The sequence below is a fragment of the Rhinoderma darwinii genome, chromosome 1 (assembly GCF_050947455.1).
Source record: "Rhinoderma darwinii isolate aRhiDar2 chromosome 1, aRhiDar2.hap1, whole genome shotgun sequence".
Classification (NCBI taxonomy): Eukaryota; Metazoa; Chordata; class Amphibia; order Anura; family Rhinodermatidae; genus Rhinoderma; species Rhinoderma darwinii.
Genome location: NC_134687.1, coordinates 505,838,346 through 505,856,372, shown reverse-complemented (window position 1 = coordinate 505,856,372; position 18,027 = coordinate 505,838,346). Strand labels below are relative to the sequence as shown.

The window sequence follows — 18,027 nt, the reverse complement described above, 5'->3', positions numbered from 1 at the left end:
TGCGGGATAAGCTGTAGTTTTTAATACCATGGGGTACATGGAACGTTTTGATCACTTTTTAGTTCATTTTTTATGGGAGATGACGTGACCAAAAAATAGAGATTTACGGCGTTCACCGTGCGGGTAAAATAATGATATAATGTAATAGTTCAGACTTTTACTGACGCGGTGATACCAATTACATTTATTTATTTATTTTTTTTACTATGCTCCCGGGGGAAAATGGGAAAAGGGTTTTTTTTTTAACTTTTGATTTTTAACTTTTTTTTTACATACAAAAAAAACTTTATTTTACAAATTTTTACTTTTTTTATTAGTCCCCCTAGGGGACTTCAACCAGCGATAGTTAGATCGCTTGCACGATATACTGCAATACTAATGTATTGCAGTATATCGTCTTTCCGACAGGCTGGAGGCAGGGCTTAATAGGAGCACAAAGATGGCGGACCTGGGGGCCTTCAATAGACCCCCAGGCAGCCATAGCAACCATCGCCACCCGCGATTGCATTGCGGGGGGCGCGATGAGCTGTTAGAGGGGGTCGCCCCCCTCTTTCTAACGATTTAAATGCTGCAGTCGCTATTGACCGCAGAATTTAACGAGCTAAACTAGCGGGATTGCGCTCGAGCGCGATCCCGCTTGTTACTCTGAAGTGTTGGCTGTAACATACAGCCACCACCAGCATCGTATAGAGCGGGTTCCCTTCGTGAGCCCGTTCCATACTTCCCCTACCCGACTTTGGCGTATGGATACGTCAAATGTCGGGAAGGGGTTAAGACAAATGAATCCAGCTTCCTTTATGTTGGATTTACCACAAAGCATGAGAATACCCAGGACTTTTCATTGTTCTCTTTTTAAGCCTGTCTCTACTTTCAGATGGGCGTTCTGTAGACCTCCTCCTGTTTTGGCCCATGGTGAGTCTGAGTATGTAGTCCAGAGCATCCTTTATTCTAAAATGAGTGGCAGACAACTCCATTAACTTGTTGATTGGTGGGGCTAGGGCCCAGAGGAAAGTTCCTGGGAACCGGCTAGAAACATCCATGCCAACATTTTTTAGAAGTTCCTTTCATGCAGCCAATGCAGATAAACCCAGGATTAAGGGCTCTACAGACCTCCTTGAAGGGGGGGGGGGTAATGTTATGATTAGCAGTTATCTCTGTGTTTGATCGTTGCTAGGCAATGCCTTTGGTGTAAATCGGGCAGAGTACTTTTCTTGAGCCTATATATACTTCAGACCTGCATTATTCAGGTGCTGGCTATACTGTTTCTGGCATGTGCTAACTTTCCAGATCCTTGTTGGTGCCTTTGTTCTTGTCTAGTGTTTGTTTGTACTGTGGGACCTGTTGGTCCTCTGTGAGATTTATTTTTTGTATAGTGGTTTTATGTGTATCCTTAGTAGTTACACTAGTTTGTTTGCCTTTCCTATGCGTTTGGTCTGCTGCCAAGCTGTTGTCATACCCTGCTGTGGGATAGTATTCAGATAGGGTCAGTGAGTGCAGTAATTTCTTGTCCACTGTTTATTCGTCTGTTAAGTTCTTGCATGCTATTCAATTGCCATCCACTCCATTTGTGCATCGTCTCCATCTTATACTGCTTTTGGTGTTCGGTTCCACTCGTTTACTGGTGAGTTCCTTGTGCTTTTTGCTTTCTGTCTGTGTTGCTGCGTGCTTTACCCATGTGATAACAATTGTCTGATGTTGCGGTCTTGAGCACCCCCAGCGGCGTAACAAGGAGAAGGCATACTGGCAGTAGGGTCAGTCAGATTTACACTGCTGACTTTAACCAGAGCAACAGGGCATCTTGGCTATATGTAGGCAGACAATGCTATGCTTCAAAGATGAGCTATTTTCTTTAAGGAGTGACAAGTCCACGAGTCTTCTTGCCCATCTTGACCACCAGAACCCTTTCTTACTGCTGTCTTCCATATTAAATCTTCCTTGGGTGGTACCCTCACAGATGGCTCAGACATCATCACAAAATTTGCCCAATTTTCAGTACATTTTATAAATTCCAAGTTACCTATACACCCTGGATAATTCTCCTGTCTTTGCTGGAAGTGGCCATTTCATCGTCTGATATCTGAAATGGTGGAGCAAATAGAGGTTTGACTTGTGGGAGTTTGGAACTGAAGGCAACAGGAACAGAATTTTCAGTTTTGCTTGTTATATTTTCAGCTACACGCTGTTGCTTGTCAATCGAAGTGGCACCCTATTGGCTTTAATGGGTTTCAGCTGTTGTGCGATGCAATGTTACCTTGATGTACCAAATGCAAGAAAGTTGCCCTTGACTCCAACTTTTGTTTGGCTAGGCATTGTCATGCAACAGCCACGCTGGAATAGAAATCAATGCAAATGCCACTCGACCACGTTGACCGTGTAACATTTCTACTAGAATGTTACTCAAGAAAGGGTGAAATGTTACATACTTTGCGTGAGTCACAGAACTGGAATAAAAAAACAACCCATGATTGCAGAAATAAAACCTAAAAACGTACACATACATATTTATACAAAGATATCATATCACCTCAGCCTTCTCTTCTCTAGGGTACATACGTTTAGCTTTCTTCCTACCTGAGATCTTCCATACCTAATATTTATTTGGTTGCCCTTCTTTTAACTTTCTCCAGCTCTCTGATATATTTTATAATTGACTGGTGCCCAAAACTGAACTGCATATTCAAGTTATGGCTTGTGCCCAACGAGTTAAATAATACTTTATTGTCTAGAAGCCGTGCCTTTCCTAATACAAGACAATATCTTGTTAGCTTTTCATGCAGCAGACTGGCATTATCATTTAGTTTACTATCGATAATTACACGTTTTTCTCAATTGCTGATTAATCCTGTAGTGATCCATTTAGGGTATATATTTTTTATGTCCCAAAATGGACAACCTTACAGACGTTTTGCATCTGAATTGAGCTCAGAGTTGCCAAAGAAATGTTGCAGAATATGCGATTCCTCTCTTGTCCTGTGCCACTCATGTTGTACCGCCATGTACACTGATAACGTCCATAGCTACAACGCGTATGGTGACAATTAATGGCTGCAGAAGCGACATCACTAGAGATGGAAGGTAACCTATGGCCGCAGCACCAAACATGGAAAAACAGGAACATAACAGTGGTGGTGGGAAGCGAGCGCACAAGACCAGCAGCAAGGGACTGAAGTAGAATAGGAAAGTATATTGCAAAGTGTTTTATTTTGCAATTTTGAGCCCAAATTCAAAGATTTTTTAAACCCAGAAAGCTCAATGGTCACAAAGAGAGGCTATCTTGAAAGGGCCAAAGGGTATGTTCACACGAGGGCGTCCGTTACGGCTGAAATTACGGGGATGTTTCAGCCTGAAAACATCCCCGTAATTTCAGCCGTAACGGCATGTGCAGGCGCTTGAACGCCGCGTCCATTACGGCCGTAATTAGCGCTGCTATTCATTGGAGTCAATGAATAACGGCTCCAATTACGGCCAAAGAAGTGACAGGTCACTTCTTTGACGCGGGCGTCTATTTACGCGCCGTCATTTGACAGCGGCGCGTAAATTTACGCCTCGTGTGAACAGACAAACGTCTGCCCATTGCTTTCAATGGGCAGATGTTTGTCAGCGCTATTGAGGCGCTATTTTCAGACGTAATTCGGGGCAAAAACGCCCGAATTACGTCCGTAAATAGGCCGTGTGAACATACCCTTATAGCTCATGTGTTGCTTGCCACTTTTAGAAGCCAGAACCGCTGATCATTGTACTGCACGTGAAAGACATAGCACTCTACAGTCATGCCCAAGACGGATAAATATCAGCTGCCCACACCCTTGACCATTTCAAAGATGGACGATCGTGTAACTCTTCGACTCATCTGATTGGTTGTTCTCGCTTCCTGCTGAGAACGGCTGATCACATGGGTAAGTCACGGAACTACACGTGACACCCGGAAAGTAGGAGGCGGAGTATTGGTGACAGAAAGATGGCAGCAGAGAGGGAGCCGCCTCCGCTGGGAGATGGGAGACACACCGATTTTGAAGAGCTGGAGGACGGCGAAGACCTCTTCACCAGTACCGTATCCACCATGGAGGTGAGGGCCCTGTGCTGTTCTGTCAGGCTGCTTCTCTGCACCCTTCTTGGGATGCCGGTTCCCGTCTCTCGGGGGTGGGTATGACAGGGGGAGGCCGGGATGTCACTGTCATCGGTGGCAGTCACCCTGTCTCAGTGAAGACTGAACTCCTGCTCCGGGACTGCATACGGGGTGTTTAGCAGCAAAGACCTGTCTGACATGTCATAAACGCCGATACTGCCCGGTGTACTGACCATGGTCTGAGCCTCATAGGGGATTATACACTTCGATCTGCAGTCAGCTCTGTAAACAGCAGCTGTGCAAGATCTGTAAACAGCAGCTATAGTCTGCATATCTGCAGTGTTAAATCTCACGAAATAATCCAGGCCTCAGAGTGTCATTGCACCGACAGAGTTTTCCAAAGATCTAATAGAAAGTTTTAAATTTGTCTCGTTAATTGCTGTATGCGTAAATGGCTATATGGTTGGATCGTTACGGGAAATCCACGCGTTGTAGATTCTGCGCTGAAGTATGCATTAAATCCGCAAACCATCTGCCTCCCGTTGAAGTCCATGGGAAATTTGCAACTCTGTGCAGACGTTACATATATCACGCATGCCACATATTTTCGCGGATTCCCTCCATTCGGATTAGTCGCATGGAATGTGATGGCGGATCTGCCGTACATCAAACTGCGCGTCCGTATCAGCCTGGGATTTCTGCCGTGGATCCTTCGTAAGTGTTGGAATTGTCATAAGCAAATCTGACACGTGTGACTATACCCTTAGGCCCCATGCACACGACCGTATTTTCCGCTTTCGGTAAATACAGTGGACATCCATATTTTTCTCCGTATATACAGAATGGCGTCCGTAAATACAGTCGTATTGGGTCTGTAAAAAAAAGAGGGTGGCTGCAAATGCTGTCAATAACATGTTGCATAGCAACGCTTCGGTAAATACGGACGGTTTACAGATGCACATGCGTATTTACGGAAGCGCCTATAGACTTTCATGGGAGGGTCCGTGCAGTAATTACGGACAAGAATAGGACCGGTTCTATACTTTTTTTCAGCATGGACAACATCAGTAAAAATACTTAAAGGTGTCCATGGCCAATAGCAATGAATGGGTCCGTAATTACGGATGAAATATCCGGTGGTGTGCACGGGGCCTTAGGCGTTTATTTTGCTACAATGGACTTGCTTTTCCCATCAGGACGATGTATCTGTGTATGAGCGGCACAATCACCAAGTCCTGCGTGACATCAACATCCTGTGAATTAGGAAGAAGTTTTAGAATGGGATAAACTGGGAAGTGAAAATGGTTTATAGGGGCTGGAAATGAAATAAATAAACCAAAAAAACCCTACTTGCCTATCCTTGACCCCGGCAGTCCAGTGCTGACGCTCCGGCGGCACTCCCAGTGGTTGTTTACATGCATGTAGCATGTGACCGCTGCAGCCAATCAGAGAGCTCAGCAGTCACGTGTTCTATTTTTGCCATTATGAAAGAAATATGAATTTGTCACCAGTGAGCCCGCTGAGCCCTCTGATTGGCTTCAGCAGTCACATGCTACGTGCATTTAAACAACCACCGGGAGTGATGCCGGAGCCTCCGCTGTATCGCTGGGGGCAAGGAGAGGTAGGTATTGCTTTTTTGGTTTATTTATTTCATTTCCAGTCCCGAATAAAAAAAATAAAAAATTGACATTCCGTATAACCCTTTTAAAGGGGATATTTAGTGACCGTATATTTAGCTGGTCGTCCTAGGATGCGTTCTGCACAAGTATATCCATAACTGCCCAGCCATGTTAGTAGAGCTTAAAGGGAACCTGTCACCAGCATTTCACCTATTGAACTTTACTTATCCCTCACTGGCCGCTGTTATCAAACGTTCATTGCCGTTATCCCCTCTCCTAAACTCCTCCTCCAACTGTAAATAACGGCCTGCAAACATTTTGCGCCTTTTATCGTAATAATCCGGTGTCCCTTTGTGCGCACACACCAGAAGAGGACATCAATGCATAAGCGCGAGATTTTGTGTGCTGGGGTAAGGCAAAGAGCTGTCAATCAAAAGTAAGGAGGCGGGGTAAACTCGGAAAGACTTGAGGAATGAAGATATGACTCTTTTCAAACGAAGATATGACTCTTTTATGCTCATTAGCATACGGTGTGGGAACACTAAAACACTGAATACTAAAGCTACAGAGCCGACTAAGAAGACAATTATAGGTTATATAGAAATGATTTTTCACCCACTACCACCTGCTATTGCTGGTTTAATAGGTGAAATGCTGGTGACAGGTTCCCTTTAAAGGGAACCTGTCACCAGCATTTCACCTATTGAACTCTACTCACCCCTTGCCCTCCACTGCTGTCAAAAGTTCATTGCCGTTATCCCCTCTCCCAAACTCCTCCGATCGTAAATAACGGTCTGCAACCTTTTGTGACTTTTATGGTAATAATCCGTCAGTCTCGTTCGTTCCTCTTCTTATGTCCGCACACTGCCGAACACTGGCCCGCCATGCATGCTGAATTCTCGCTTGTCATGTATGGTCCAACACTCTTCCCTGCTTCGTCCAGGCCTCAAATCTAGTTACTGCGCATGAGTCGCTATGGTGTCCCGTTGTGCGCACGCACCAGACATCGATGCGCAAGCGCTGGATTTCATGTGTGCTGGGGGGGGGGGAGGCGAGGAGCTGTTAATCAAAAGTAAGGAGGCGGGGTAAACTCGGAAAGGCTTGAGGAATGAAGATATGGCTATTATGCTCATTAGCATACGACACAGGAACACAAAAAAAAATGGAATACTAAGGCCTCATGTGCACGTCCGTGTTTTTCGGGTCGGCCGGCAGTGCAGTGTTACACGCGAGCCGCCCGCAAATCGCGGGCAGTGCACATGGCCGCGTCCATTATTTTCTATGAGCCTGGACGGCAGAACACCGCTGTAATAAGACATGCCCGTTCTTTCTGCGGTCCGGGCTCCTGGGCCATGCACGGACCTTGGAAACCACTGTCGTGTGCATGGGCCCCATAGAAATGAATGGGGCCGCATTTCTCCTGTGGATTTTCGGGGGAATTGCGCCCACAAAAGCATGTTCGTGTGCATGGGGCCTAAAGGTACTGGGCCTACTTAGAAGATACATAGGTTACATAAAAATGATTTTTCACCCACTTCCGCCAGGTATTGCTTCTTTAATAGGTGAAATGCTGGTGACACGTTCCCGTTAAAGAGAACCTTTCCCCTCCCTATACACGTGCAGCTGGGTGCAGCATGTAACTGGGAGGGCTGCACAAACTCTGGGGCACTTTACATTTTTTTTTCTACCTCCCTCCGTTATTTCGATATCGGTGCCGTTATATTTGGCGCCCGATATTTAAATAACCCCCTGAACAGTGAACGGGGTGTGTAATGGCAAGGGGGCGTTACTATGGCTGTGACACTGTCCAATCAGATATGGACAGCGCCACAGCATGAAAGAGTGTGCGATTGCAGTCTTTTCACCCGAACAGGCAAGGGGGCGTGTCACTGCTACGGACAGTGTAAGGCCGGGTTCACACACCCTATTTACGGACGTAATTCGGGCGTTCTAACCTCGAATTACGTCCGAAAATACGGCTCCAATGCGCCAGCAAACATCTGCCCATTCATTTGAATGGGCTTTACGATGTTCTGTGCCGACGGTCATTTTTTTTACGCAAAAAAGACGCCCACGTCAAAGAAGTGCCTGTCACTTCTTGGGACGTAATTGGGGCCGTTTTCCATTGACTCCATAGAAAAACCACTCCAATTACGTTCGTAATGGACGCTGCGAAAAACGCCTGCAACATGCCATTACGTCTGAAATTCAGGAGCTGTTTTCTCCTGAAAACGGCTCCGTAATTTCATCCGTAATGGACGCTGCCGTGTGAACATACCCTAAGAGCTGTGGAGAGGAGAGCGCGCTCTCATCTCTTCAGTTCTTGTGAGAGATCAGTCTTGTACTTTGTCTGCCGAACTGGCAAGGGGGGGGTGTCTCTGCTACAAACTGTGTAAGCCCCCCCAGCTCTTACACTGTCCGTAGCAGAGACACGCCCCCTTGCCAGTTCGGCAGACAAAGTACAAGACTGATCTCTCACTAGAGCTGAAGAGATGAGCGCGCTCTCCTCTCCACAGCTCTTACACTGTCCGTAGCAGTGACACGTCCCCTTCCCTGTTCGGATGAAAATACTGCAATCGCGCACTCTTTCATGCTGTGGCACTGTCCACGATGTAAACGAGATTTAGTTTCCCTTGCTGGAATCTCACAGAAAAGATTCAGAAGTGTCAGGATTCTGAATACACATGACGTCCAGGCTGGAGGTCATGTAGATTCATTATCAGGACACTTGATTAACGTTAATGTCTGTGTATGTGGCTGCACATCCTGTTCTAGTAAGAACGCGATGCTGCTGTGTAAATGAATGGAGAGGAGTGTATGACGCTGACTGGTCACTGATTGGTCAGCGTCATGCACTCCTCTGTACAACGCCCACTTGGTCGAAAATAAAAACACGCCCACTTGGGCATTAAGAAACTCATTAGCATAAACCAAAATCGCTAATAAAGTGGTTTAAAATAGATTGATTTTCTAAATAAAAAGCATTACTGTCACCTACATTATAGCGCCCATCTCCTTATATCGGAGATAGGGCACTTATAATGTGGTGACAGAGCCTCTTTAAGGCATGTTAGTTGAAGCAGCAGTAGTTTTATAATGTGCAGGATTAGAAAAACATGTCCGCTTTGTTCCAGGAACAGTGCCACTCCTGTCCATGGTTGTGTCTGGTATTGCAGTTTAACTTAATTGAAGTAAATGGAGTTGAGCTGCAATACCACACAATTTGTAAACAGGTGTGGTACTGTTTTTGGAAGAAAGCAGACATGTTTTTCTATTCCTGTGCAACCTCTTTAAAGGGCTTATCCAAGTTCCTAAATTTATTTTGTTTTTGTAATGGCTGTAAATGTCCTGAAATGAAAAAAGAAAATATAAGCAGTACTGCAGCGGTCACCTGCTGGATTACAGGGAAAAGGATAGACGAGTACTGTTTTTTTTTTTTTTTTTATTTCTTTCTGGATGTTTGCAGCCATTACTAAGAAAACTGAAGAACCGGGATAAGCCCTTTAAGTATAAGGCTGGGTTCACACGACCTATTTTCAGGCGTAAGGGAGGCGTTTTACGCCTCGAATTACCCCTGAAAACACGGCTCCAATACGTCGGCAAACATCTGCCCATTAATTTCAATGGGTTTGCCGATGTACTGTGCCGATGACCTGTCATTTTACGCGTCGCTGTCAAAAGATGGTGTGTAAAATAACAGCCTCGTCAAAGACGTGCAGGACACTTCTTGGGACGTAATTGGAGCCGTTTTTCATTGAATCCAATGAAAAACAGCTCAACGTCCGTAATGGACGCCCCGCAGAACGCGAGTACGAGCAATTACGTCTGAAATGCAGGAGCTGTTTTCTCCTGAAAACAGCCCCGTAATTTCAGACGTAAATGCAGTTATCGTGTGCACATACCCTTATCCTTCTATTTCTAGGTCTAGCATTACATGTTCTGTTCTCTAGATATAAGGACACTTTCTGTAGGAGGAGTGTCTGTATTTTTCCCCTTACCTGGATTTTCCACCTCTGTTTTGTCAATATTCTGTCACAGCCCAGTGACCACCGCACATCTTGTTCTACTTTTCTCGTGTTTAAAGTGAACCCGCCACGTCCCCCACACAGATCCTTTTAAATGACCACATTATCGAATGCTCTAGTGACATTACACTAGGTGGGTACTGCAGAGTCCTCCATTGGGGAGCTGGAAGAAAACACGTGTTGCATGTTTAACAACTTGTCCCTGTCTTCTGATTGGCAGAGATAATCACATGATCTGCGCCACTCCGCACCTTTCTTGGGTTAGCTCTAAAGAGCATTTGGTAATTTGGTGGAATATAGAAACTCAAAACCAGATCTGAAAAGGAAATATCTGTATTCTGGCCGCATGTTCGAAGTTCTGCCTGACTTGGCTCTGAGTGTCAGCAAATATTTTTCTTTGTTATTTGTAAGGTTGTGTACACACTTACGTTCTTCCTGGACATTTCTTAGTTTTAATTTTATAAAAACATATCAGTAGCACAGCCCATTCATTTCAATGGGTCTAAAATGTTGTTTTGTTTTTTTATTTGTCTTCCATTTGCTGCATAACTGCATGCTGGTGGTTTAGTGGCTCTAAACATACTGACCGATTCCCTTTTTAAGTTGGCTATACACATAAGATGCTGTTGGTGTAACTGCTTTCCCTCCGAATCCCTCTTCCCTTAAATAAGCTTGGCTCGCTTAACCTTTTGGCGTCATGTGAGAGCCAACGCCTCACTGCAACGGCGCCGGGATCAGGCATAACTGATCCCGGCCGTTTAAGCACTTCGATGCCGCAGTCGCTATTCTAAGCCATTAGAAAGAGGGGACAACCCCCTTCTGTGAGCTCATCGCCATCTCCGCAACAAGATCGCGGGGTGCCGATGGTTGTCGCTGCCTGGTGGCTTAAAGGGGTTTGCCAGAGGCACAATGTTTTTAGAGTAACACTCGATCTACAAATTGAATAAACTTCTTAATTTGCAGTCTTGATTAAATACGGAAGTTCATCTTCCTATTGAGCCTACCTCTGCCCGGCCGGAAGAACTCTGTAAAATGGGGTGGGGTAATAACGGGTTTCACGTACATTACTAGTGTCGCCCACTAATACTACTTACTTTATATCAGGGTCACTAGGGTTATGCCTAGTTCCCCTACCTTTTTCTTATACTAACGCCGATCTATTTGCTTTGCTACACAGTAAGGGAAAACTATTGTAAGTACATAAAGGTATAATTTATTAATCCAAACCGTAATCACCCTTAGAATAAAATACACCAAGCACAGTTCACCGTAAACGCAGCATAGTATCAGTGTATCCCAATACACATAACTTAATAACGTGGTACAGTATAAACAAGGTATCACAATCCTAATCTACACCACCACCCACTTACCTAAACATACATATATACACGTTGCGTTACAATACATTCACGCTCACTATTTCTGTCCCACTTCCTCCTAATTAACTGACCCTGTACAATAAGGGTTAACAAGAGAGGTGGAGGATAAAGATTTGGGGGATAATCCGGTAAAGGGTTAACAATGGGAATGTGCAGGTAGGTGGGAAAAGGGTTAACTAGGGATGCAGGTGATGTGAGGGTTAACTAGGGATGGATATATAGGGGAAGGTAAGGGTTAAATCAGGGAAATGCTCGTTGTATAGGGGAAGGTGATACTTAGCAGGAGAGGTCCATTGGTGGAGCTGTGAGGAGCAGGAGGTCCGCCGGCCAGGAGGCAGGACAGGTGAGCTGGCGTTGGTGGAGCAGTGAGGAGCAAGTGTAGAGCTGGAGGTCCGCAGGACAGATGAGCCGGTGTTGGTGGAGTGGTGAGGGCAGGTCCCAGCTACTGAGCGTACCTACACAGGGCTATTTAAACCCTGCCGGTACGCTCATAGCGGGTCGAGTAGCACTCGCCCCCGGCTAACATGGGTCGGCGCGGTAAGACATCACCGGCCAAGCCATGAGCGCGCATGCAAGAATTTTAAAATGGATACAGGCGATCAAAGCAGTATCTCCGGTCTCCATCGCTTCCAAGAAAAGCAGGACAATAACTAATTGACCTGCTTTGTTGTGAAGCCGTTGCTCATGACCAGGGCTGTGTGCCTACATCCCCGGCTTATGAGACAAAAAAAATAAATAAATAAAAAAAAAATATATATATATATATATATATATATAATAAAAAATGTATTAGTAGACCCTTCCCTTTACAGACCCGCATCTATCTGACGTTTGACATATCCTGTCGATATGTCATAAATGTGTCTGATGGGAAAACCCCTTTAGTGGAGGCCTTTAGGCCTGCCTTATTTCTCCCTTTATTAAACCCAGGGTGAGCTCATTAAATGTACCATACACTGCAATGCATACGTAATGCAGTGTAAGGTACCAGCGATCAAACAATCTCTCTCTCCCCCACAACAAAAAAAAAACAAACACTTAAAGAGGCTCTGTCACCAGATTTTGCAACCCCTATCTCCTATTGCAGCAGATCGGCGCTGCAATGTAGATTACAGTAACGGTTGTTTTTTTTTTTTTAAAAAGAGCATTTTTGGCCAAGATATGACCGTTTTTATATTTATGCAAATGAGGCTTTCTAAAGTCCAACTGGGCGTGTATTGTGTGCGTACATCGGGGCGTTTTTACTTCTTTTACTAGCTGGGCGTTCTGACGAGAAGTATCATCCACTTCTCTTCAGAACGCCCAGCTTCTGGCAGTGCACAGTCACACAGCGTGTCCTCGAGAGATCACGCTGTGACGTCACTCACAGGTCCTGCATCGTGTCAGACGAGCGAGGACACATCGGCACCAGAGGCTTCAGTTGATTCTGCAGCAGCATCAGCGTTTGCAGGTAAATCGATGTAGCTACTTACCTGCAAACGCTGATGCTGCTGCAGAATCGGCTGTAGCCTCTGGTGCCGATGTGTCCTCGCTCGTCCGACACGATGCAGGACCTGTGAGTGACGACACAGCGTGATCTCTGGAGAACACGGCTGTGTCTGCACTGCCAGAAGCTGGGCGTTGTGAAGAGAAGTGGATGATACTTCTCGTCAGAACGCCCAGCTAGTAAAAGAAGTAAAAACGCCCCGATGTACGCACATAATACACGCCCAGTTGGACTTTTACTTTAAACACGCCCAGTTGTACTTTTGCAAGCCTCATTTGCATAAATATAAAAATGGTCATAACTTGGTCAAAAATGCTCGTTTAAAAAAAAAAACAAAAACGTTACTCTTATCTACATTGCAGCGCCTATCTGCTGCAATAGGAGATGGGGGTTGCAAAATCTGGTGACAGAGCCTCTTTAAAGGTTTTTTTTTTTTTATTATATACAAATTAAATAATCAAAAATACACTTTTTTTTATTTTTCCCCCTAAAGTAATGTATTTCTGCATCAGTAAAAGTCCAAACTATTCTTATATAATGCTAATTAAAGAGGCTCTGTCACCACATTATAAGTGCCCTATCTTGTACATGATGTGATCGGCGCTGTAATGTAGATTACAGCAGTGTTTTTTTTTTATTCGAAAAACGATCATTTTTGACGGAGTTACGACCTATTTTAGCTTTATGCTAATGACTTTCTTGATGCCCAAATGGGCGTGTTTTTACTTTTTTGACCGAGTGGGCGTTGTGGAAAGAAGTGTTTGACGCTGACCAATCAGTGACTAATCAGCGTCCTACACTTCTCTCCATTCATTTAATCTTACTAGATGACTATGTACGTGTGTACACACACACACACACACACACACACACACACGCGCGCACATATTACTGAAGTGTCCTGACGTGATGTCTATTCACAATCCCGGCACTTCGGTAACGTTTGTGTGTGACTTACAGCACAGTAAACGTAGTCCCGCGAGATTACGCTGTAAACTGTCATTACTGAGATTACACTTGATGTGCTGTAAGTCACACACAAACGTTACCGAAGTGCCGGGATTGTGAATAGACATCCCGTCCTGTCTGGAGGTGATGTCTATTCACTGTCAGGACACTTCAGTAACGTGTGTGTATGTGGCTGCACATAGCGATATAGCTATATCGCTATCTGCAGTGAATGAATGGAGAGAAGGGTATGACGCTGATTGGTCAGCGTCATACACTTCTCTCCACAACGCCCACTTGGTCAAAAAGTAAAAACACGCCCAGTTGGGCATTAAGAAAGTCATTAGCATAAATCTAAAATGGGTCATAACTTGGTCAAAAATGATTGTTTTTCTAAATAAAAAACACTGCTGTAATCTACATTACAGCGTCGGTCACATTATATACAAGATAGGGCACTTATAATGTGGTGACAGAGCCTCTTTAACCCCTTCCCTCTTTGGCCACTTTTGACCTTCCTGACAGAGCCTCATTTTTCAAATCTGACATGTTTCACTTTATGTGGTAATAACTCCGGAATGCTTTTACCTATCCAAGCGATTCTGAGATTGTTTTCTCGTGACACATTGGACTTTATGTTACTGGCAAAATTTTCCCGATACATTCAGTATTTAATTGTGAAAAACACCAAAATGTAGCGAAAAATTGCAAAAATTAGCATTTTTCTCAATTTAAATGTATCTGCTTGTAAGACAGGCAGTTATACCACACAAAAATGTTGCTAACTAACATCCCCCATATGTCTACTTTATATTAGCATCGTATTTTGATCATCATTTTATTTTTCTAGGACGTTACAAGGCTTAGAACTTTAGCAGCAATTTCTCACATTTTCAAGAAAATTTCAAAATGCTATTTTTACAGGGGCCAGTTTAGTTGTGAAGTGGCTTTAAGGTCCTTAGATATTAGAAACCCCCAATAAGTCACCCCATTTTAAAAACTGCACCCATCAAAGTATTCAAAACAGCATTTAGAAAGTTTCTTAACCCTTTAGACGTTGCGCAGGAATTAAGGCAAAGTAGAGGTGAAATTTACAAAGTTCATTATTTTTTTCCAGAAATTCATTTTGAATCCATTTTTTTTGTACCACGGAATGTTTTACCCAAGAAATGCAACTCAATATTTATTGCCCAGCTTCTGCAGTTTTAGGAAATATCCCACATATGGCCCTAGTGCGCTAATGGACTGAAGCACCGGCCTCCGAAGCAAAGGAACACCTAGTGGATTTTGGGCCTCCTTTTTATTAGAATATATTTTAGGCACCATATCCGCTTTGAACAGGTCTAGTGGAACTAAAACAGTGGAAACCCCCCAAAAGTGACTCCATTTTGGAAACTACACCCCTCAAGGAATTTATCTAGGGGTGTAGCAAGCATTTTGACCGGCCAGTTTTTTTGCAAAAATTTTTGGAACTAGGCCATGAAAATGAAAATCTACATTTTTTCAAATAAAATGTAGGTTCAGCTAATTTTTTTTCATTTCCAAGAGAACTAAAGTAGAAAAAGCACAACAACATTTGTAGAGCAATTTCTCCCGAGTAAAACAATATCCCACATGTTTTAATAAACGGCTGTTTGGACACACGGCAGGGCTTAGAAGGGAAAGAGCGCCATTTGGCTCTTGGAGCTCAAATTTAGCAGGAATGGTTTGCGGAGGCCATGTCACATTTGCAAAGCCCCTGAGGGGACAAAACAGTGGAAACCCCCAACAAGTGACCCCATTTTGGAAACTATACCCCTTGAGGAAATTATCTAGGGGTATAGTGAGCATTTTGACCCCACAGGTTTTTTGAAGAAATTATTGCAAGTAGGCTGTGAAAATGAAAATCTAAATTTTTTCAAATAAAATGTAGGTTTAGCTAATTTTTTTTCATTTCCACAAGGACTAAAGGAGAAAAAGCACCATAAAATTTGTAAAGAAATTTCTCCCGAGTAAAACAATACCCCACATGTGGTAATAAACGGCTGTTTGGACACACAGCGAGGCTGAGAAGGGAAAGAGCGCCATTTGGCTTTTGGAACTCAAATTTAGCAGGAATGGTTTGCGGAGGCCATGTCGCATTTGCAAAGCTCCTGAGGGGACAAAACAGTGGAAACCCCCAACAAGTGACCCCATTTTGGAAACTACACCCCATGAGGAAATTATCTAGGGGTGTAGCAAGCATTTTGACCAGCCAGTTTTTTTACAGAACTTATTGTAAGTAGGCCGTAAAAATGAAAATCTAAATTTTTTCAAAGAAAATGTAGGTTTAGGTATTTTTTTTTCATTTCCACAAGGACTGAAGGAGAAAAAGCACCGCAACATTTGTAAAGCAACTTCTCCTGAGTAAAACAATACCCCACATGTGGTCACAAACATCTGTTTGGACACACGGTAGGGCTCAGAATGGAAGGAGCACCATTTGGATTTTGGAATGGTTTCTGGGTGTCATGTCATATTTGCTGAGCCCCTGTAGTACTAGTACAGTGGAAACACCCCAAAAGTGACTCCATTTGGGAAACTGCACCCCCTGAGGAATCATCTAGGGGTATAGTGAAAATTTTGATCCCAAAGGTTTTTTGCTGAATTAATTAGAATTAAGCCATGAAAATGAAAAATAATTTTTTTTTTCAAACAAGATGTCGTTTTAGATACACATTTTTCATTTTTGCAAGGAATAGAGAAGAAAAAGCACCCCAACATTTGTAAAGTAATTTCTCCCGAGTACAGTAACGCCCCATATGTGGTTATAATCGGCTGTTTACGTTTATGGGAGCATTCAGAAGAAAAGGAGCGGTATTTATCTTTTGGAGCGTAGATTTTGCTGGAATGGTTTGCGGACGCCATGTTGCATTTGCAAAACCACTGATGTACCAAACAAAAGTGACCCCGTTTTAGAAACTACACCCCTAAAGGCATTTATCAAGGGGTGTAGTGAGAATTTAGACTCCACAGGTGTTTTTCAGAAATGAATACGCAGTGGATTGTGCAAAGTGAAAATTGCAATTTCTCCACTGATCTGCCCATTCACCGCACAAGATGTTGTGCCCCTAGAGAATCTTACCCCATAAATTGTTAAGCGGGTTCTCCCGGGTATGGTAATGCCTTACTTGTGGCCATAAATTGCTGTTTGGGCACACTGTAGGGCTAAGAAGGGAAAGACCGCCATTTTGAGCATGGATTTTGCTTGGTAATAGTTCTGTTTGGGGTTTTGCTGGTATTTCCGTTTATAAAGTGGTGGCATATGTAATCTGTGCGGAGTATATCAGGGTATATGTAATCTGTGCGGAGTACATCAGGGTATATGTAAACTGGGCGGAGTACATCAGGGGTATATGTAAGCTGTGCGGAGTACATCAGGGCATAATAAGAGGGTATAATAATGGGGTAAATAATACAATTATCCATAGATGTGTGTTACGCTGTGAAGCGATCCATTATGCACAGGCCGGCGTCACACTGATAAACGGTTTTCTTTCTTATCCCCCTTTTGTAACACTCTTTACACTGCACCTTTTGGGGACTTTTTCTCCTTCGTAGTTTGGGAAATATTACTGGGAAAGTTTTGCACTGGTATAATACGGGCACCCTCGCTTCCAGCGGATGTGCTATGTCCCTTCCCTTTCCTAGTTCCTAAATCCTGGGGCCCTGAAACTGAAGGAATGTTCCCCTCCGGCCTGCGCATTGAGATGTTATTTCATCACCGCATTACTAGTGCCGTAACTTTTTTATTTTTCAGTAGATTGAGCGGTGTGCGGGCTTGTTTTTTGCGAGACGGGCTGTAGATTTCATTGGTACCATTTTGGAACACATACGACTTTTTGATCACTTTTTATTTCATTTTTTGGTAAAGGAAATTACCAAAAACAAGCAATTCTGGAATAGTTTTTTATTGGTTTTTTTATCGGCATCCACAGTGCGCCCTAAATTACATGTTAGCTTTATTCTGCGGGTCGATACGATTACGGCGATACCAAATTTATATAGTTTTTTTTATGTATTGCAGCTTTTGCACAATAAAATCACTTTTTTTATAAAATCATTTGTTTTCTGTGTCGACATTCTAAGACCCATAACTTTATTATTTTTGCGTGCACAAAGCGGTGTCAGGGATTATTTTTTGCGGGACGGATTGTCGTTTTTTATTAGTACTATTTTGGAGTAAATTGACTTTTTGATCACTTTTTATAGCATTTTTTGGAAGGAGACTTGACCTAAAAACAAAGATTCTGGCGCTGTTTTTCATGTTTTTTTTTTACCGCGTTCACCGTGCGGGATAAATTACATAATAGTTTTGTAGTTTGGGTCGTTACGGACGCGGCGATACCAATTATGTATAGTTTTTTTTATTTTTACGGTTTTTCCCATAATAAAAGACTTACTATGGGAAAAAAGTCAGTTTAGCTTTATTTTTATTTGAAATGTGTGGGTTTTTATTGTTTTACCACATTTTTATTAACTT

The 18,027-nt window shown here is 43.4% G+C and overlaps 1 protein-coding gene across 1 annotated transcript in view; it reads left to right on the top strand.

Annotated features, from left to right (window-relative positions):
• Window positions 1-3,902: 3,902 nt before the first annotated feature.
• Window positions 3,903-18,027, top strand: part of SNX2 (sorting nexin 2) — a 72,063-nt gene continuing 57,938 nt past the window's right edge. Inside the window, exon 1 of the mRNA XM_075836217.1 lies at window positions 3,903-4,066. Coding sequence (XP_075692332.1) covers window positions 3,959-4,066 — 108 coding nt within the window. The 5' untranslated portion in view covers window positions 3,903-3,958. The remainder of the gene's footprint in view (window positions 4,067-18,027) is intronic.